General features: G+C 34.7%; 1 protein-coding gene across 2 annotated transcripts in view; it reads right to left on the bottom strand.

The window, feature by feature from the left end:
• Window positions 1-223: 223 nt before the first annotated feature.
• Window positions 224-22687, bottom strand: part of LOC130932679 (uncharacterized) — a 36468-nt gene continuing 14004 nt past the window's right edge. The window contains exon 6 of one of the 2 annotated variants that reach the window (XM_057862072.1): window positions 224-863. In XM_057862072.1, coding sequence (XP_057718055.1) covers window positions 849-863 — 15 coding nt within the window. In that variant the 3' untranslated portion in view covers window positions 224-848. Of the gene's footprint in view, window positions 864-6676; window positions 7142-22687 lie in introns of those variants that run through there. The other variant, XM_057862070.1, reaches the window with a different exon arrangement.

Raw genomic sequence — 22687 nt, forward strand, 5'->3', positions numbered from 1 at the left:
TTCCAGATTCTCAAGAATGGCCGCCAAAGGGTTCTAGCTTATACCACGAAGATTCTTATTAAGGAATCCAAGAGATATTCACTCGGTCTAAGGTAAAACGGAAGTGGTTGTCAAGCACGCGTTCATAAGGATAGATGATGATGAGTGTCATGGATCATCACATCCATCATGTTGAAGTGCAGTGAATATCTTAGAATAAGAATAAGCTGAATTGAATAGAAAATAGTAGTAATTGCATTAAAACTCAAGGTACAGCAGAGCTCCACACACTTAATCTATGGTGTGTAGAAACCCCACCGTTGAAAATACATAAGTGATGGTCTAGGCATGGCCAAATGGCCAGCCTCCACAAAAGACATATGAATTCGAAAATAGGGAGAAGGACCCCTTGTACAATAGTAAAAAGTTCTATTTATACTAAACTAGCTACTAGGGTTTACAGAAATAAGTCTAAGTGCAGAAATCCACTTCCGGGGCCCACTTTGGTGTGTGCTTGGGCTGAGCCTGAGCTTTACACGTGTAGAGGCTTCTCTTGGAGTTAAACGCCAAGTTGTAACGTGTTTTTGGCGTTTAACTCTGGTTTGTGACGTGTTTCTGGCGTTTTACTCCAGAATGCAGCATGGAACTAGCGTTGAACGCCAGTTTGTGTCGTCTAATCTCGAACAAAGTATGAACTATTATATATTGCTGGAAAGCTCAGGATGTCTACTTTTCAACGCCGTTGAGAGCGCGCCAATTGGAGTTCTGTAGCTTTAGAAAATCTATTTCGAGTGCAGGGAGGTCAGAATCCAACAACATCAGCAGTCCTTTTTCAGCGTGAATCAGATTTTTGCTCAGGTCCCTCAATTTCAGCCAGAAATTACCTGAAATCATAGAAAAACACACAAACTCATAGTAAAGTCCAGAAATGTGAATTTTGCATAAAAACTAATAAAAACATCCCTAAAAGTAGCTAGATCCTACTAAAAACTACCTAAAAACAATGCCAAAAAGCGTATAAATTATCCGCTCATCAGTTATCTATTTAATTAATAAGTTTATATCCTACTCAATTAGTTCCAAGGTTATTGTTTATACTAACCAGCTGCCCTTAAGTAGCTTCTAACCAAGCAGGACTCTACACCAAGATTGATCAGATGGGTACAACTTCTTCAGGAATTTGACATTGAGGTTAGAGATAGGAAAAGATCAGAAAATCAAGTGAGTGATCATCTGTAAAGGATTGAGCCTAAAGAAAGGACGCCACCCTTACTTTTGTGACTGAAAACATCCCGGATGAGTACTTCTTCATGATTCAGAAAGCCCCATGGTTTGCAGACATTGCAAACTATAAGGCCATGAGGTTCATTCCCAAGGAGTACACTAAGCAACAAGTTACATGTTTGGTGTCCCCAGGACACTGTTCAGTGATGGGGGCAGCCACTTCTGCAATAAACAACTAGACTCACTTCTGCAAAGATATGAAATTCGTCATAAGGTGGCAACCCCCTATCATGCACAGATAAGTGGACAAGCTGAGGTCTCAAACAGAGAACTCAAGAGGATCCTAGAGAAGACAGTGAGCACCTCACGGAAAGACTAGACGAGGAGACTTGATGATTCTCTTTGGGCGTACAGTACAGCTTTCGAGACCCCTATTGGAATGTCTCGGTACTAGTTGGTCTATGGTAAGGCTTGTCATTTGCCAGTAGAGATGGAGCACAGAGTATACTGGGCAACAAAGTTCCTGAACTTTGATGCCAAAGCTGCAGGAGAGAAAAGGTTGCTCTAGCTGAATGAACTTGATGAATTCAGACACTCTACCTATGAGAATGCCAAGCTCTACAAGGAAAAGACCAAAAAGTGGCATGATAGAAAGATAGCTTCAAGAGTATTTGAGCATGGCAAAAAGGTTTTACTATTCAATTCTTAACTCAAGCTCTTTCCTGGGAAGCTCAAGTCAAGATGGTCAGGAACCTTCGTGGTCACTGGAGTGTCACCCTATGGTCATGTGGAACTTCAAGATAGGAACTCAGATAACAAATTCATAGTCAATGGCCAGAGGGTGAAACACTATCTTGGAGATGAGATTGATCACCAAAGGTTCGCCCGTCTGCTAACATAACAGTTGTGAATGTCAAGCTAATGATAGTAAAGGAGCGCTTGTTGGGAGATAACCCAACCATGAGTATCCTTTAGTTTGTTTTAGTTTATTTCAGTTTTGTCATAGTTTGATTTCAATTCATTTCAATTTTCATTGATTTCCATCATTTTCCTAGGTTTTTTAATGTTTGTGGTCATGTACAGCACTCAGAATAGAGCCAGAAAGACGTAGACGGAAAGACAAAACACCCTGGAGGATCAATATTGCGAGCGCCAAATGCTAGGGAGGGCGTTTAGCGCCATGAGAGGAGTAATGATTTGGGCGTTTTACCCCCAATTTGGATGTCCCAACTCACATTTTTTATCCCATTGGGGTATTTCACGTCCTAAATGGGCATTTAATGCCACCAAGGGTTAAAAAAAAGAAAAAGAGAAGAGAGAACTGTGGGCGTCTAGCACCACCAAAGGGTTAAATTCCTACAAAATCTCTTAAATTCCACTCACATCTTTTCATATCACATCCTTTTGATTTTGTTCCCTCACTCCCGTTCCACCACTCATTCTCATCCATCAAACCCTCTCTACATCCCCACTATTTTCATCCCATATCTCCACAATTTCTACTTATATCTTTTCATATCATATCTCCGTCCATCAAAATTCACTCCAATTTTTCCACCCCCTATGACTGATGCCAAGGCATCTTAGGCTAGTTTCACTAGCCTTTTTCTTTTATTTTTAGTTGTTTTATGCATTTTCTTGAGCCTTAAGTAATCATTTGGGCCAATTAGTCATGCTTGTCTTAAATCATTCAAACATAAAGATTTTGATGCAAATTCCATGAGTTTTTAGTTATATTCCTTGAATGCTATGAATGGAAGAATTCTCATGAAATTTTGCAAGACCTTGATGCAGTTGTTTGGATGATTTCAGGGAAGAAGAGGCTAGGCAAGGAAGCAACAAAATCAATAAAGGAAGCTTGAATATCACATGTGGAGTTTAAGCTCCAGTTTAAGCTTAAACTGGAACTTAAACTGCCAAGCCATATAATGCTGAAAGTGGCGTTTAACCTCCAGTTTAACCTTAAACTGGAAGTTAAACGCCAGAATAGGAAATGCATCAAAGCTGAAAGTGGCGTTTAACCTTCAGTTTAAGGTTAAATGCCAGAATCATGAAAGCTGAGAAAAGAGGAAACTGGCGTTTAACCTCCAGTTTGACCTTAAACTGAAGGTTAAACGCCAGAATGAGAATGGCACCAAGGGAGCATTTCCACGTTTAACCTCCAGTTTGACCTCAAACTGGAGGTTAAACGTGTTCGACACAATTTCTCACCAGGAAGCATTTCCACGTTTAACCTCCAGTTTAAGCTTAAACTGGAGGTTAAACGTGTTATATGGAACAGCTTGACCATGCCTTCTTCAAACATAAATAACTTGAGCTACAAAACTCCAAATGAGGTGATTCAAAATGCATTGGAAAGAAGACATCTAGAGCTTTCCAAGCATATATGGCATGCATGGTGGATACTAAAAATTGAGGGAGAAAACAGCCCCGTAATGTGCATAGAAGAGCATAGTACCAACATGCAATCAGGCCAGCTGACCTCTTCACCTTCCATGGAGTATAACTTGAGCTATAGAGATCCAATTGAGGTGCTTCCAGTTGCGTTAGAAAGCTGACATCCATAGCTTTCCAACAAGGTATAATAGTCTATATTTGGCATCAAATTGGCAAGGTTGACAAGAGAACAAAGTGACGACTCAAGAAAGGGGGGTGCAACGTTTGAGTGTAGTTTAATGGATCATTATCCTTTTTGGATCAATTATGTCACTCTACCCTTCAAGCAAGCAAGGCCCATCAACAACACCAAATCAAGGCCACAAGAATCATCTAGAATAGTTTATTTTCATTTGATTGTAATTTGCTTTTAATTTCATTTTCATTTTGTAATTTAGGGAGCCTATTTAAAGGCCTTAGTTTCGGCATTAGAAGAAGGGGGATTGGAGGGGAATCCAGCCCCTTGAGGGGGATCTTTTACAGACTTCACTTTTAGCAATTTATTTTCTCTGTAATTGAATTCTGAGCTATGAAACACTAACCCCTTTCATTGGGTTAGGGAGCTCTATTGTAATTCAATGAATCAATAATAGTTTTATCTTCTTCTTCAATCTTTTCTCTTGAATTTTGTTAGAAAGCTTCTCGATCTAATTCCATTGGGTAGTTGTCTTGGGAAAGAAACTACCCATAATTGGAATCCTTCGGAACCTTGGGAAAGGAATGGAGGATTCATGCTAGAGAAGCTTTCTCACAGTGAATTGAATTGGGGTTTGGATGGATATTGTGACATGTAATCCTACCAAATTGTGGTTCATGAAACTGTGTGGTATAATCAGTGATCGAGCATCATCTCTTCTTATGAACATTTAAACCAAGGGATTGGGAATTTGTTTGTTTTTAGAGAGAATTGGTGAGCCAAGGGATTGGGATCCAATCATATAAGATTGCCAAGCAAAATTCAATGAATGCATTGGTTGAGGAAGGGATAAAAGTTGTTTTGATTCGGAGATCTCAATATCTCCTAACACCCAATGAACTCCCCATTTCTGATCTACACTTTCTCTTTACATTCTGCAATTAAATTCATGCAATCACCCCCATCCCTTTTAATTTCAGCAATTTAGCTTCTCGCTCTTTAATTCATGCAATTTTATATTCCGTAATTCTCATCTAAATCTTGATTCCGCTCAACTAGAACATACTTCTAATCCGAATTGCTCACTCAACCAATCCTTGTGGGATTCGACCTCACTCTATTGTGAGTTTTTACTTGACGATAACCGGTGCACTTGCCGGAAGGAATTTTGCCGACCGTGCAATTTCCTAAAATCGTAGCATATCAAGTTTATGCGCATCAAGTTTATGGCGCCGTTGCCGGGGATTGGTTTTCGATTGACAATTCTCCAATTGGAAGTTAACTAGATTGAGCAATTTTTCTTTTCTTTTGTTAATAGTTTTTGTTTCAGTTTATTACTGCTAATTTCTGCAAATTTTAATTTGTTTTCTTTGCTTATTCACTTGTTAGCATACTAACCACTAGCTGTTTGTGATATTGCCTCACTATGGAATTTCCACTATCTTTGGATGAGTATTGTTTGAGACTGAGCACATTGCAAAAAAGAAAGGAGTATCCATCATATTTGGTCAATCAAAATTCATGAGAAACTCTCCACCACCACAGAATGATTCATGTTATTATGCTCATGGTGGGTGGGAGTATCAGGAACAGGAAACGGGGTACTTCCCAGAGCCACAAAATGGTCCATATTTTGGTGAATTTGATCACTACTCAAGTTGTGGCTGGGAAGATCAAAACCAAAGAGATTTCACTTATTCACACCCCATTCATCAAGAGCCATCACCTCTGAATTATCCAACCTCACCTCCTAGTTTTACATATCCAAATTCTTCATCACTTGAGCATTTCTCAGCACAAAATTCCTTCTCAAATTCATACAATTCATTTCACTATCCACAAGACTCATTCCACTACACACAAGAGTCATACCACTACCAAAACTCCAACCAAAGACCCTATCAGCCCACACAAAACACATACTCCCAGCCACCATATCACAGCCAAGATAATCAACCTCATCAACCCAATCCGAACCAACAATTTCATGATCAGTTAACCAGGATAGAAGGAATGCTTGCAACTATGGGCAGAGATGTGACCGATTTGAAAGGCTTTAAGGAAGAAGTGATATCCAACTTGCAAAATCAAGGTGCTGCCATTCAAAAGCTAGAAGCACAAATTGGATATCTATCAAAGCAAATCCCTACCCACAATTCTTCTAGTGATACCATGGCAAACCCAAGGGAGGAATCAGAAGAACAAGAAAGGGAGAAAGTCAATCAAGGGAGATCACACTCCTATGAAATAGAGAGTTGCAAAGAGGAAGGGTTTATTGAACCACAAATTCAGGAAGCTTTTGATGAACAGGATACTCCAACTGTCCAACAACAACCAAGTTCTGAGATCAAGGATGTGAAGGCAGTAGAAACAAGCACCAAAATGAGGATTGTGACCGAGAAACAAAGAACCATATCCATGAAGAAGAGAAGGTTGAAGAACAATCCAACTCCTGAGCCAACAAGCAAGTTCACTCAAGCCAATCACAAGGGAAAGCTTGCTGGAAAGAGGCATTCACAACAAGGGGCACTAACTAGCTCCTTTATCCACTTGAAGTCATTCCTCTTAACAAACTGGAGGAAGAGGAAGAAAGTCAGGAACAGCATGTCAAGCTAATGACAGTAAACGAGCGCTTGTTGGGAGGCAACCCAACCAAAGGTAGTTTTTCTTTTCTAGTTATTTCAATAAAAGAGTTAAGTAGATTTATCTGTATTGCAAGGAGCTAAGTTTGGTGTTGCACACCAAAACAATTCAAGGGTGAATGTGAGATTCTAAGTTTGGTGTTCCACCAAAAACTTCATTAAAAGCACATTTCTACCTCAGCATGACTAGTCACTAGCTCCAACCAATTAGGGAAACTACTTAAACAATAGTTTAATTTCTAGTTCATAGTTTCTTTTTCTAGTTCATAGTTATTTTCTTAATAAAAGCACATGAGGTTTTCTGCATATGATCCAAATTGCTGCATATGGCAAGGAACTAAGTTTGGTGTTCACACACCAATCTAAGTTCAGAGGCCTACAAACATACATGCATGCTAACCAATTCTCAAAGTGCTTGGGGAACAAGCAACTTCTAATAGCTTTGCAGGAAGACAATCAATCTCATGGAAGGAATATACATCATCATCAAAGAGAACACCAAGGCTAGGAAGGATGATGAACAACAAAGAAGATGCTAAAAGGTTGTATTGTCACTTAATTGCTTGTACTGTGAATTGCTGATATTGGAAGTTTGCATGCACCCCTGCTTTAAGTTTGAGTCATTGCAGTTTTTGTTTGTCTGTTTGTTTAATTTCCAAATAAGTGATAGTCTAAGTGTCTGGATAAACTTCACTTGCTTAAATGTATGCTTGCCCTGCTTGTTCTGTTTCCAAAAATAAAAGAAATGTTTGAACAAAAGTAACTCAATTCCATTTGGTAAGAAATCAAATAAGATTAAGTGGTGGTATACATGTTTGATTGAATAGTCAGCTCACTAAGAAATAAAGTTAGAATTGTCACTTTTAGTGGAAATTAGGATGTTGTCTATGGATCTTGATGAATAAATGTCTTTGGCCATGAAAAAGAAAGAAAAAGCAGAAGAAAAAGCCACTGAAAAAGGGCAACCAAAAAAGCAAAAAAATTGAGAAAATAAGCTAGGCACCAATGGTTTGAACTTCTGAGACAAATGCCTGTGGTGTTTATGTATTAAGGATATGCTTGGATGAATAGGTTCTGAGGAGTGTTTCAACACTTGGTAACTTGGGTTAACTAACCCGGGATTATCAACCAAAAGTCCATTATCAAGAGCAACCTAAATACAAAACATTTAGTCACACAAAGAGGTGCTGGGCACCAATGTCTCAAAAAGAAATGTGAACTAAAATGCCTGTGGTGGATATGTGTGAGCACTGATAAGAAATGTCAAAAGCTTGTGCAACACATGACACTGAGCAACAAGGAGCAAATAAGCTCAAAGAAAAAGAAAAACAAAGAAAAGAAACTTGCCAAGGATATGTGAATAACAAGAGGCCATAGCAGTGTTTTAGTGGAAACATAAAAAGTGACATTCTTACCTAAGAAACAATAAAGTGATGCTGCAACAACTTTCTGCATGAACACCCCATTAATCAATGTCAATTACTTACTGATATGGCTAATGAATTTACTTTCTGTTTCATTCTTTCTTCTCAAATAATTCAGAACTTGCTTGGGGACAAGCAAGGATTAAGTTTGGTGTTGTGATGCCAAGGCATCTTAGGCTAGTTTCACTAGCCTTTTTCTTTTATTTTTAGTTGTTTTATGCATTTTCTTGAGTCTTAAGTAATCATTTGGGCCAATTAGTCATGCTTGTCTTAAATCATTCAAACATAAAGATTTTGATGCAAATTCCATGAGTTTTTAGTTATATTCCTTGAATGCTATGAATGGAAGAATTCTCATGAAATTTTGCAAGACCTTGATGCAGTTGTTTGGATGATTTCAGGGAAGAAGAGGCTAGGCAAGGAAGCAACAAAATCAATAAAGGAAGCTTGAATATCACATGTGGAGTTTAAGCTCCAGTTTAAGCTTAAACTGGAACTTAAACTGCCAAGCCATATAATGCTGAAAGTGGCGTTTAACCTCCAGTTTAACCTTAAACTGGAAGTTAAACGCCAGAATAGGAAATGCATCAAAGCTGAAAGTGGCGTTTAACCTTCAGTTTAAGGTTAAACGCCAGAATCATAAAAGCTGAGAAAAGAGGAAACTGGCGTTTAACCTCCAGTTTGACCTTAAACTGAAGGTTAAACGCCAGAATGAGAATGGCACCAAGGGAGCATTTCCACGTTTAACCTCCAGTTTGACCTCAAACTGGAGGTTAAACGTGTTCGACACAATTTCTCACCAGGAAGCATTTCCACGTTTAACCTCCAGTTTAAGCTTAAACTGGAGGTTAAACGTGTTATATGGAACAGCTTGACCATGCCTTCTTCAAACATAAATAACTTGAGCTACAAAACTCCAAATGAGGTGATTCAAAATGCATTGGAAAGAAGACATCTAGAGCTTTCCAAGCATATATGGCATGCATGGTGGATACTAAAAATTGAGGGAGAAAACAGCCCCGTAATGTGCATAGAAGAGCATAGTACCAACATGCAATCAGGCCAGCTGACCTCTTCACCTTCCATGGAGTATAACTTGAGCTATAGAGATCCAATTGAGGTGCTTCCAGTTGCGTTAGAAAGCTGACATCCATAGCTTTCCAACAAGGTATAATAGTCTATATTTGGCATCAAATTGGCAAGGTTGACAAGAGAACAAAGTGACGACTCAAGAAAGGGGGGTGCAACGTTTGAGTGTAGTTTAATGGATCATTATCCTTTTTGGATCAATTATGTCACTCTACCCTTCAAGCAAGCAAGGCCCATCAACAACACCAAATCAAGGCCACAAGAATCATCTAGAATAGTTTATTTTCATTTGATTGTAATTTGCTTTTAATTTCATTTTCATTTTGTAATTTAGGGAGCCTATTTAAAGGCCTTAGTTTCGGCATTAGAAGAAGGGGGATTGGAGGGGAATCCAGCCCCTTGAGGGGGATCTTTTACAGACTTCACTTTTAGCAATTTATTTTCTCTGTAATTGAATTCTGAGCTATGAAACACTAACCCCTTTCATTGGGTTAGGGAGCTCTATTGTAATTCAATGAATCAATAATAGTTTTATCTTCTTCTTCAATCTTTTCTCTTGAATTTTGTTAGAAAGCTTCTCGATCTAATTCCATTGGGTAGTTGTCTTGGGAAAGAAACTACCCATAATTGGAATCCTTCGGAACCTTGGGAAAGGAATGGAGGATTCATGCTAGAGAAGCTTTCTCACAGTGAATTGAATTGGGGTTTGGATGGATATTGTGACATGTAATCCTACCAAATTGTGGTTCATGAAACTGTGTGGTATAATCAGTGATCGAGCATCATCTCTTCTTATGAACATTTAAACCAAGGGATTGGGAATTTGTTTGTTTTTAGAGAGAATTGGTGAGCCAAGGGATTGGGATCCAATCATATAAGATTGCCAAGCAAAATTCAATGAATGCATTGGTTGAGGAAGGGATAAAAGTTGTTTTGATTCGGAGATCTCAATATCTCCTAACACCCAATGAACTCCCCATTTCTGATCTACACTTTCTCTTTACATTCTGCAATTAAATTCATGCAATCACCCCCATCCCTTTTAATTTCAACAATTTAGCTTCTCGCTCTTTAATTCATGCAATTTTATATTCCGTAATTCTCATCTAAATCTTGATTCCGCTCAACTAGAACATACTTTTAATCCGAATTGCTCACTCAACCAATCCTTGTGGGATTCGACCTCACTCTATTGTGAGTTTTTACTTGACGATAACCGGTGCACTTGCCGGAAGGAATTTTGCCGACCGTGCAATTTCCTAAAATCGTAGCATATCAAGTTTATGCGCATCAATGACTGAAGTTGAATCACCCCCACCCCTATAAATACCACTTCAATTCTTACCTTTCCTCACACCTCCATCCTACTCTCCACTCTCTCTTTTGTCTCCCTCTCCTTCTCCCTAATTTTTTTTCTCTTTGCTTGAGGACGAGAAAAATTTTTAAGTTTGGTGTTGGGGCGCTCCGCTTCTCACTCTCCTCTAACTCCTTATGCCACCAAAAGTTGGAGAACCCTCTTCAAGAAAGAGGAAGGAAAAAACTCCCTCCACAATCCCACATGAGCTCCATTGGTTCTACACTAACTAAGCATCATAAGGAGCATTACTACAAGACTGTGAGCAAAAAGAAGGTGATACCGGAAGTGAAGTTCGAATTGAAAGCAGATGAGTATCCAAAAATTCAAGAACAAATTTGAAGTAGGGGTTGGGAAGTTCTGGCAAACCTTGTAACTGAAGTCAGAATCTTAAAGGTCAGAGAGTTCTATGCAAATCTGTGGATGACAGACAAGCACAAGAATGAACATCCTGAGTTCAAGACTTGGTGCACCATGGTCCGAGGGAAGACTCTGCAATTTGGAATGGGAAGAGTGAAGGAGATACTTCAGTTGCCTCCATCTAGGGATGACCCTCACTCCTACAATAGGAGAGTCAAATCTGATTTGAGGTTAGATCAAGTCATCAAAGACATATGCCTCCCTGGATCACAATGAAAGAAGGATGCCAAGGGCCGGCCATACCAGCTGAGAAGGAATAATCTCAAGCTAGTTGCTAGAAGATGGCTGGATTTTATTCAACGATCCATCTTTCCCACTAGTAACCGGTCTAAAGTCACTATGAGGTGAGCTGTGATGATCCACTGCATTATGCTTGGCAAAGAGGTGAAAATTCATCAAGTGATCCCCCTGGAGATATACAACATCGTAGCAAAGACCTCAACCCTCTCTAGATTAGCCTTCCCTCACCTCATCTCTCGCTTATGTGAGGTACCAATGTCCAGATTGATAAAGATATGCTTATTGCAGTGGACAGTCCAATCACTAAGAAGAGCATGGAATACACTCGGAAACTTGGGCAAGCACCACTTTAAAAGCCGGTCTTCCCTCCGGAGAGAGCAGTAGCCACCATGGCTAAGGTGGTTGAGTTTTATTTTCTTATTCCTATTTTTTCAGTACTTCATTCTATTTTCTATTTTCTAATTTGAGTTGCATGATCACTAATAGGATTTTGTTACTTTCTAGATTAAGTTCTTTATTTTAGTATTTTATTTTTATTCTAAAAAGATGTCTCATGTATTGCTTACTAAGCTTTAAAAAATCACGAAAGAAAAGAAATAATAAAATGCATGAGCATTTGAGTTAATTATATTAAGATTTTCGAGTTACTTTGATGTGGTGGCACTATCTCTATTTCTGACTGTATGAATTAACTGTGCATATTTGATATTGGAGTTGAGAATATTGGTTCTTGAGGAACGGGAACTTGGAAAAGTATTATCGATTCTCTGAAATAAGAAGAAAATTGATTTTTGAAGCAAAGTAAACAGCAAAAAGAATTAAAAAGAAATGAAAAATCAAAGAAAAAAGTCCAAGGCTTTGAGCATCAATGGTTAGGAGGGTCAAAACTGATCTAAAGCTCAAAAGAGTGGTTTTCACTAACCATATGCTTATGGTGTGAAGGTGTCAAGTAACTCTTGAGACTGAACACTTAGAGTCGTGACCCATTGCTGTTACAGAGTATGCCTAAGGCTTTGAGCACCACTGTTTAGGAGAAACAAAAAAGAGAAATTTGACCTCAAGGAATTCTCCAGTTAAATGCTTGTGGTGTTCTTGTTTCAAGTTAAGCCAGAAGACAAAACACTTAGAGTCATGACTAGGCTCATGGTGCAAAGCACCAAAGAAAGCAAAAGCTATGTTCAGGAATCAATTACAACCTAAGTAAGAGAATTTATAATATCATCCGAGTTCTAGGTCTGAAGGACACTAATATTTCTAAGCTTCAAAGGATAGTGAGATGTCGAAGCCATTTAGAATTAGAGTATCATAAGCCCCATTCAGTAACTAGACCTGAGTTTAATTGTCAACTTAAGTCTCAGGCATTTTTTTTTCTTGGTCCTATATTGTTTTTGGTTGCTTAAGGACAAGCAACTGTTTAAGTTTGGTGTTGTGATGTGTGAGCATCTTGTACCCTTTTTCTTAGCATTTTCTAGTTATTTTTAGTTAGATTTTATTTAGTTTTACTCGATTTTAGTGAAAAAAAATCTCCTTTGAAAGCTACTTTGAGTTATTTTAGTATTTTTATGATTTCAGGTAAAATTCGAAGCAATTTGGCAGAGTTTGGAGCAAAAACAGAAAAAGCAAGCAGCACCCCCCCAAGGTGCTAAACACCCAACTGGCATTTAGTGCCAACAAGGGACCTCAGCGTGCATAAGGCTGCTCCCCCTAGGGCGTTAAACGCCCAATGCTAGCAGCTATCTGAATTCCCTTCTCTTGGAGCTTCTCAAGTAGATTTAACATTTATTAGTTTTATTTTTTATTTTTTGTAATTTTTAATTACAAACTATATCTTTTAGTTTTAGAATTTATTATTTTAATTTACTTTCTATATCAAACTAGGTCATTATAAAAGGAAAAAGATCACTTGTAGCTGGGATCTTCTTCCTTCCGCACGTTTTCAGAATCCTATTTTTTCTGTACGTCATGAGCAACTAAACTTCTTGGTTAAGGTTAGGAGCTCTGTTTATTTCTATGGATTAGAACTATTGTTCTTCTATTTTAATTGATGTTTTGATTTGATTCTAAGGATTGTTTTCGTTCTTAATCTTATGAATTTGGGTGGAACGAGAGTATGACCCTTGTTCTACATGAGTTCTTGTGATTCTCGAGAGAGTTATCTCGCTTGAACTACAGCTTAAAAATAAATTTCTCCTAAATTGCTAATTACATGAACTAATTAGGATATGTGACATACAATCCTGTTAGCTTTGGGTAATTACGATTTTTGTGGTCATAAACTAGTTTTTAAACTTAACCCTCTAATAGGAATTAAGTGACCACGAGAGTGGCAATTAATGAAGGTTAGAGGAGGCTAAACCACTAAGAGATTAGGGTTTAGACATTTATAGTTTGCCATAGAATGAATCATGCATTGTTAAAATAGTTGATAAGAAATTTTAATCCGGAAAGATAAACATCTCCGAAGCCTTAACTATTTTCTTATACTGTTTTTACACCATACCCATTTATTGATTTCTTTACTTGTTTATTTACTGTTTTATGCGAATTGACACACCAAACCCCTTTTGATTCGCCTAACTAAGTCTAACTTGACAACCATTTTTTTCTCAGTTCGACAATCCTCGTGGGATCGACCCTCACTCACCTGAGGTATTACTTGGATGACCCGGTACACTTGCCGGTTAAGCTATACAAAATCTCTTTTCGTGCACCAATGCACTTGCCTGGTTGGACCGGGCCCAAGTTGGACCTAAACCCAACATATATAGGTATCAACTAATGAGCATTCAGCTCATTTTACCCTAGAAACAAAGAAAGGGGCGCTGGAAGTGAAGAGAGAAGAGAAGAGAAGTTAGTATTCATCTTCTCCTTTATTTGGCCATATCTTGAGCCTCGTTGCTCTGATTGACAAGCCGTTTGTGGCCACGCGAAGCTCTTGTCGAGCTCTTCATTTCTATCTAAACAAAGTGGTGATATTTTCAAAATCCATGCTTCAGTTTCCATCCCTAACAGCTTTGTATTTTTTGTTCTAGTTCTTGAGTAGATTTTGTGATTTTGTTTATTTAGGGGTGATCTAGCCATGGAATATTATTGGGTTTTACTTCTAATCTCATTGGATAAGGTAAGTCTCTTCAAACTCTTGTGGTTTGATATTTTGGTTAGCCATAGTGTTGATTTTTGGTATGTTATATGTGTATAAGTTGATAGTTGGTGAGTTTTGGAAGTGATGTTGGTGCTTGAGCCTTGTTGACCTAGTTGGAATCAAGCTTTGGGTGTTTGTGCTTTTGGAGAATCGATCAGGATATGGTTTTGGTTTCCTCTATGTAATATATAATGTTTTTAGACACTTAGGCTAGTGGACCCTAAGATAGGATTGAATGATGTTGGTGTATGATTAATTATATGTGAATTTATGTTTGATGATGTAGAGGATGATATGGAGTGTTGGAATGTGTGATATATGAATTATGATGATATTATGATGAGTATTGGTATTGTTTATGATTATAATGATTGATGATGGATATTGATGATTAAGATGTGTGATGATGAATGTTGATGAGTATGATGAGTGATCATGATTGGTAATGTTGATGAGGATTAGTAGTGGTTAATGGTGTTTTTTTTGAATGATGATGACTATGAGGTTTGGTAACATATTGAGAAATTTTAGATGGGGTTTGAGAATGAATTGAGTGATTAGGTGTGAAAATGCTTGTGATATGATTGAGGAGTAATGATAAAAGTGTGGTAGTATTTTTGGTAACGAATTATTGATTTTTATTGAATTATGGTGGAAAGATTAAGTGAAATAAAGGTTGAGTTGACTGAAGTGTAAATGAAATGGTAAAGTGTACTCAAACAGCAGTTTAAAGAAGTTTAGAAAGCTAGAGAACCCTTGAAAAATGAAGAAAAGTAATTTTTCAGCAAAACAAAGGATGTGTGTACGCACACCCTTGCCGTGCATACGTACACAGTGAAAAAGTGCGTGCGTGTTTGCATACCCGGTACCTGCTTGCGTACGCGAGTATCCCAATCCGAATGGAATACTTGCGTCGCGTGTATTGGATTGCGTACGCATGCTGTAATAAATTTAGAAAAATCTTAAAGCTACAAAAATCATATTTTTATACCAAACTTTAAATGTTCATAACATCCTCTACAAAATTTTGTTTTCCTCAAACTTTATATCATTTCAAATCTCCTGAAATCATCTTTAACTTAAAATAAAAATTATTCAATTTCAATGTTTGAATCTCAAGTTATGATCCATCAAAGTTCACCAAAAATTAAATTTTACACAAAAACATCAAAGTTCTCTAGTTTCCAAATTTCAAAACCAAACCAAACCAAACCAAAATATATAGTAATTAGACTCTAAGACTAATAGAGATGGGTTAGTGAAATAAATTGGTACATTTTTGTATAAATTTAAAAGACGGAGATTTAGGTTTCTGAAGTTGTAAGTATATGGGTGGAGTGTTATGTGGGTAATGACTATGAGAACCTGAAAATGTTGATAAATTTATGAAATTAAGAATTGATGTTGGTTACAATGAGTGTGGAATTCAGAAATGAATGAGGTACATGTTGATTATTGAAAAAAGTGTACAGGACTAGTGTTTGTGAATTTTCCTAATAATGGAAGTCATTTTCTAAAACGAAAAAGATTCTGAAAATGTTTTGCAAAATTTTGTTTTTAATATCACAAATAAAGAGATCACTTGTGCAATTTTACTTTTTTTAACTTTAGATTTTTCCCATTCAAAACACAAGGAGTTATTTCTTAAATTAGCTTTAAATTTTATAATTTTTTAAAAAGAAAAATCCCTTGGAACGATGATACGTAGTCAGGAGGACATTTTCGTCATCTTAGAGCTAACGGATGGAATGATAATCTTGTCATATTCAAGGATCTGAATTCTAGAAGAATTGTGTCATGCCATTCTTGGGCATCAAGAAGACCAAGAGTCCGTCTCAAAAACAGTGCTGCTGAAAGGGCAACAATTCATAAGGCCCATTGGGCTACGGCAAGACAACAAGAAGCCCAATAAAGCTTTTCAAAATTCAATGGGAGACATAATTTTTATTAATTTTTGAATTTTTAGTAATTTATTTTTAATTTGTTTTGTTGTCAGAGTTTGTTGAAAGATTTGAATTACTTCTGATTTACTTAGTAGTATTGTTAGGGATTTTAAATTTAAATCAAATCTGATCTAATCTAATAAGATCAAATCTTATTTAAATTAGTTATCATATCTTTAAGATTTTAAAATTTAAATCAAATCTAATCTAATCCAATAAGATCAAATCTAATTTAAATTAGTTATCTTATCTTATCTTTTAGCTAGTTTGTTAGGGGTCTATTTAAACACCTTTAGTGAGACAATTTGGAATAAATTTTGATGAATAAATTTCAGTTTCTTTTAAGCACTTTTTATTGTGTGAGAAGTGAGGTGAGTGATTTGCTTCACTTGTTGCATGAGGAAGATTGGAGGATCCAACACTAAGGTGACCTGCGTGGTGGTTTCTTTCAGTTTTTGCCCCTCTGATCTAGGTTGTCAAGGACAAGTTCTTTGAAGGTCTAGTAGGGAATCCTTTTCGGTGACCTAGGTTGCTAAGAACAGGTATCTTAGAGGTCTAGTAGGAAAAATCCATTTATCTATTCTTTTAAATTCTTTATCATCTGGTATCAGTTACAGGTCGTAGGTAAATTCTTATTTATCTACACGTTCCATGGGTCTTGTTTAGTCTCTTTTTATTTCTCTCTTTAATTTCTGTAAATTCACGTTAGAGTCAAACAAAAAAATGAAAAAAAAAATTCTTCTTTTTTTAATTTTGTTTTTGCAATTATTCTATCTTTAAGTCAGTGTCTGGAAAAAAAATAATAATAATAAATGATTGAGTATTACGATAGTGATGATGAAGGAAGCTCATATGCGAAAAAGAGTTCTCAATTTCAAATCCCTGCATTCAAAGGGAGGAATGATCCTGAAGTGTATTTCAGATGGGAAAGAAAGGTAGAATCGATTTTTTCAAATTGCATCCTTTCAGAAGAAAAGAAGGTTTAACTGGTACAAGCTAATTTTTCCAATGCTGCCCGTATATGGTGGACTGAAGTAGGAAGATCTAGAAGATGGTACGGAAAGCGCCCAATTAGCAGCTGGGAGAAGATGAAGAAAATCATGAGGAAGCAGTTTGTGCCATCATCATACCACAATACATTTTTTGGAAAATTTTTTACGTTACAACAAGGCTCACAATCAGTGATGGAGTACCACAAGGAGTTTCTATATTTGATGGACATGGCTAATATTAAAAGGAGTCATGAGGTTCTTAAGGATCGATTTTTGTTTAGATTATGTGAAGAACTTGAAGATGAAGTCCAACGTTACCGTTACACAACCATGGACAATTTGGTCAAATTGGCCATTGACTGGGAGCAGATGCAACAAATGATAGCTCGCCATAACAAGAGGAATTCTTCTACGCCTATCTTTCATTCTTCTTCAAAGCCAGAGATAGAAGAATTTGTTGAGTATGCTGTAGAGGGTGATGTGTCATTGGAAGATTCAACAGTGCAGAATTTCTCAACTGGGTCCTTGGGATGTGAACAATTTAAAGAATATGAGAGAAAAAAATTGAGAAAGAGATTGAGTATTTGAGTGAAAAGAATCCATATTTGATTGAAAGCGAGGGATTTGAGAGAAAAGATGAGAATAGTGAGCGAAAGGAGTCAATGAGCGAAAAAGAAACTGAGTTCAATAAACACACTTGTGAGAGAGATCTAGAAAGTTCTAGCTTAGACAAGAGTGCATTAGTCTCATTAAAATCCACAGAGTCCTTAGTTTCTCATACATCTAATCATGAAATTCCTAGTATTTTTATATCAAGTTTTCCAGGCTTTGTAGATTCGCTCGTCCATTATGGAGGCATTAATAGGGATGAAAAGGAAGAAACACAAATTTCACACCTTGGACAAGATGGTAAAAGTATGGTTGGAAAGATTGAACTTGCACACATAAGGGACATAACCACAATTCAGTGGATAGAGAAGAGTCAACAAACCATGGTATTTGAACCTATAGATTGGATTTGGATTCCTTGGAGGGAAGAAGCGCTTCTCATTCAAGATTCGAGGATGAATCTTTTTGAAGAGGGAGAGAATGATATGTGGTTAGGAGGATATTTTCGTCATCTTAGAGCTAACGGATGGAATGATAATCTTGTCATATTCAAGGATCTGAATTCTAGAAGAATTGTGTCATGTCATTCTTGGGCATCAAGAAGACCAAGAGTCCGTCTCAAAAACAATGGTGCTGAAAGGACAACAATTCATAAGGCCCATTGGGCTACGGCAAGACAACAAGAAGCCCAATAAAGCTTTTCAAAATTCAATGGGAGACATAATTTTTATTAATTTTCAAATTTTTAGTAATTTATTTTTAATTTGTTTTGTTGTCAGAGTTTGTTGAAAGATTTGAATTACTTCTGATTTGCTTAGTAGTATTGTTAGGGATTTTAAATTTAAATCAAATCTGATCTAATCTAATAAGATCAAATCTGATTTAAATTAGTTATCATATCTTTAAGATTTTAAAATTTAAATCAAATCTGATCTAATCCAATAAGATCAAATCTGATTTAAATTAGTTATCTTATGTTATCTTTTAGCTAGTTTGTTACGGGTCTATTTAAAAACCTTTGGTGAGACAATTTGGAATAAATTTTGATGAATAAATTTCAGTTGCTTTTAAGCACTTTTTATTGTGTGAGAAGTGAGGTGAGTGATTTGCTTCACTTGTTGCATGAGGAAGATTGGAGGATCCAACACTAAGGTGACCTGCGTGGTGGTTTCTTTCAGTTTTCGCCCCTTTGATCTAGGTTGTCAAGGACAAGTTCTTTGAAGGTCTAGTAGGGAATCCTTTTTGGTGACCTAGGTTGCTAAGAACAGGTATTTTAGAGGTCTAATAGGAAAAATTCATTTAACAAGAGGATGATTTGAATTTGCACGAATTCTAAATGTTGATATTTACAATGTTATTTCAATTGGTTATCGTTACGAGAGTGTGGATGTACTATTTTTAAATAATTTAATAATTAATAAAATGCAGTGGTGTCAAATATATTATTTAAGTTTATTTTTATCCTTTATTTCTTTATTTATATTTTCATTATATTTGACAAAAAATCTCTACCTAAACATATAGTTTTCGTTGACCTAAATACAATTTAGTTCCCAATAAAAACCGATTTTATCTATAAAAAGTAATGAAAGATGTATCTTTTGATATTATATTAATATAGTAAGTAGACATTATGATATAATAATATCTTTAATTGTATTATAATTAGCTCATAAATAATGTATGATTATATTATTTTAGGAAAATATTTTTATTATAATTATATCAAATCAATATTTAATTATGATAAAATATGTTAATTATAATTATATCATAAAATTATAATAATTACGATAGTTATGTTATATATTTTAATTATTTATGTAAGTAAATAAATTAGAAAACAATCAAATCAAATCATGACGGTAAATAAATAATATAGAATAATATTATACATTTAATTGTATTATAGTTAGCTCATGAAATTAATGATTATATTATTTTAGAAAAATATTTTATTATAATTATATCAAATTAATATTTAACATATTATTTAAATCTATTTTTTATATAACAATAATATTATATATATTTATATATCACTTTTTTGTAAATCATGTTGCTTGTATGCGAAGTTTGTATTCGTAGGTTTTGATGAATGACAAACCAACAAACGACATGAAAGACAAACCAACAAACAACTTGAATGAACAAGCATGTTGAAAGATCAACCAACATTCAACGTTGAGGAATGAAGAGTTGAAAGCAACACAACAACAACAAGAAACTCAAGTCCACAACATTTGAAGACAAGTATAGTGTCTTAGGACTTAGGTAACTTCTTGTTAAGAACCAATTGCTAAATCTCTCAACACACACTCACAAAATGTTTTGATGCACATCTTGCAATTCGATGCTAGCCAAATGGTTTAAAACTTGTTTTCAAAGGTACAAAAGCATAGGAATTGACTCCAACAAGTTTGAGATCAATCCTAAGTATTTTGAAGTGATTTCAAGCCATTCTTTAAGGTTTGCATCGATGCACACTCATCTTGCATCGATGCAAAGCATGCGACGACTTGTTGCATCGATGCAAAGATGTTTGCATCGATGCAACCTAGCTGAAAATTCAAATTTCAGCTTCAAAGACACATTTGCATCGATGCAAAGTGTTATGCATCGATGCAAATGATTCAAAAACATAAAAAACGGCTAGTTTTGACAAAAAGGCTCCATCCCATTAACTCCCCAACGTTTCTAAGGTTTGGGGAGTCTATAAATAGATGGATTGAAGCCTTATTTCATATACTGAGTATTTGCAAACTATCTTGTTCATATTCTTTCATTCTACACATTTTTTAAGGTGTTATAATACACAATTTGAGAGAGCAATATCAATTGGTTCAATAGTGCTAAACTTGTAATCATACACTCTTCTAGAGAGTACTCATTTCGTCTCAACAATTCTTTGAGAATTATTTTCTTGTACACTTTGTAAATTGGAGTGTGATCTCCAAGGTTGAGTCAAGAGTTATAAACACTATAGTCGGTGAGGATACCAAAGAGGTATACTAAGTACTCAAGGCAAATCTTAGAGAAGGTATCTCTAAGTGGAGTGGGTTAGTATACGAGTGGTGATCATATACCGTGAGGTGTTAGAAACTAAGGACCCGGATTGTAAAAGGTTTTGCGCGAGCACCTTGAAGCTTGGCAATAGTGGAACTTCTCAATAGCGATTGAGAAAGAAAGTGGACGTAGGACAAGGATTGTGCCGAACCACTCTAAATAGCGTTTGCATCTCTCCAAACTCATCTCTTCAATATTATTGTCTTTTACCTTTGAGCAAATAAATTGTGATCGAAAAGTAGCTTCGTAAGTACTTAAGGAATAGCTTAAGTCCGATTGGTGAAAAGCTTGATCAATTTATTTGAGTTGGTGTCTATTGGAAAGTAAAAGCTCCTTATAAATGCTTAGCAATTGAGTTAAGCTCTTGGAAAAATACTAGTACAATAACACTTTTGTATATTGTCTTTAACTTTCGCAAAAAGATTCATTGTTGTTGCAATACTCAATTCACCCCCCTCTTGAGTAATTGTGCATAGGTTCTACATTTTTTAAACTCATTCTTACAAGTATTGGCATATAATTAATATAGATAACATATATACTTAATAATATCTTTATTAAATTAATTATAACGATTAATACAAGATAATCACATAAGTATAACCTAATTATAGCAAGAATTTTCATAAAAATAATTGACTACTAATTTGAATATAATTGATATAGTTAAATTGATACAACCGATAAGATTGAGAATATGTAGCAATTATAGCAATTATTATATCAATTATAATAATAATTCACGTGACTTCATATACAGTAATTTTTGAATTATAATTGTCACATAATTATATTTGAATATTATTTAATTTTAGATGTTCTATAGGTAATATGCATTATCACATGAATTATCATCATTACTCAATAATAATAATAATAATAATAATAATAATAATAATAATAATAATTGATATAGTTCTAATTCTCATTCGTATGTAATAATTTTATTAGTATGTATTCACAATTTTAATCAATATATAATAATAATAATAATAATAATAATAATAATAATAATAATATTATTATTATTATTATTATTATTATTATTATTATTATTATTATTATATGGATATAAAATTAATTAGTTAACAAATTGAATTTAGCTTATGAATTTTTATTTTCTACTCAAATTTTTAATTATTAGTGATTTTATTTTTTAAATTTATAGTAAATTTTGACTATAAAAAAATTAGTTTTGATTGTTTTCTATTTTATTTATTTACAGTCATAATTAAATTTAAAATAATTATAATAATATAAAGCTGCTTCATATATAGCAATAATATTATAAAAAATATTATTGTACGATTGTAGAATAAAAAATAATCATATATATAAAACGAAATAATTATAACAAAAAAAATTAATACATGTGATTTAAATATTTTTAATAGTCGGTAACATGGAGTTTAACAAAATATAATTCATATATTTTTTTTATTTATGTATATGTATATAATTATTTATGTATATATATATATATATATATATATATATATATAATTATTTAACAAATTAATATATACGTATATATAAATAAAAAATTATTATAATTTCTAAAAATTATACATGAATTTTTTTCTCAAATAAATTTATTCTAATTATATTACAATTAACTCGTGAATAATGCATGATTATATTAATTTAAAAAAATATCTTCATTATAATTATATCAAATTATTATTTAATGTGTTATTAAACTACTTATAAATCATCGATATTTTTAATCATTCTAATTATATCAATTGATATAGTTCTAATTCTCATTCAAGTATAATAATTTTATTAGGAGATAATTAATGAACACATTAATAGTGACCCATTTAATTTGATATTAATTAGTGGATAATAATAATAATAATAATAATAATAATAATAATAATAATAATAATAATAATAATAATAATAATAAAGTCTACACGGTACATGCATTATATTTTAAAAAGGTAAAATATATTTTAAAAAATTAGAGTATTAATAATCAATTATGA

This window comes from Arachis stenosperma, chromosome 6 (assembly GCF_014773155.1).
Source record: "Arachis stenosperma cultivar V10309 chromosome 6, arast.V10309.gnm1.PFL2, whole genome shotgun sequence".
Lineage (NCBI taxonomy): Eukaryota > Viridiplantae > Streptophyta > Magnoliopsida > Fabales > Fabaceae > Arachis > Arachis stenosperma.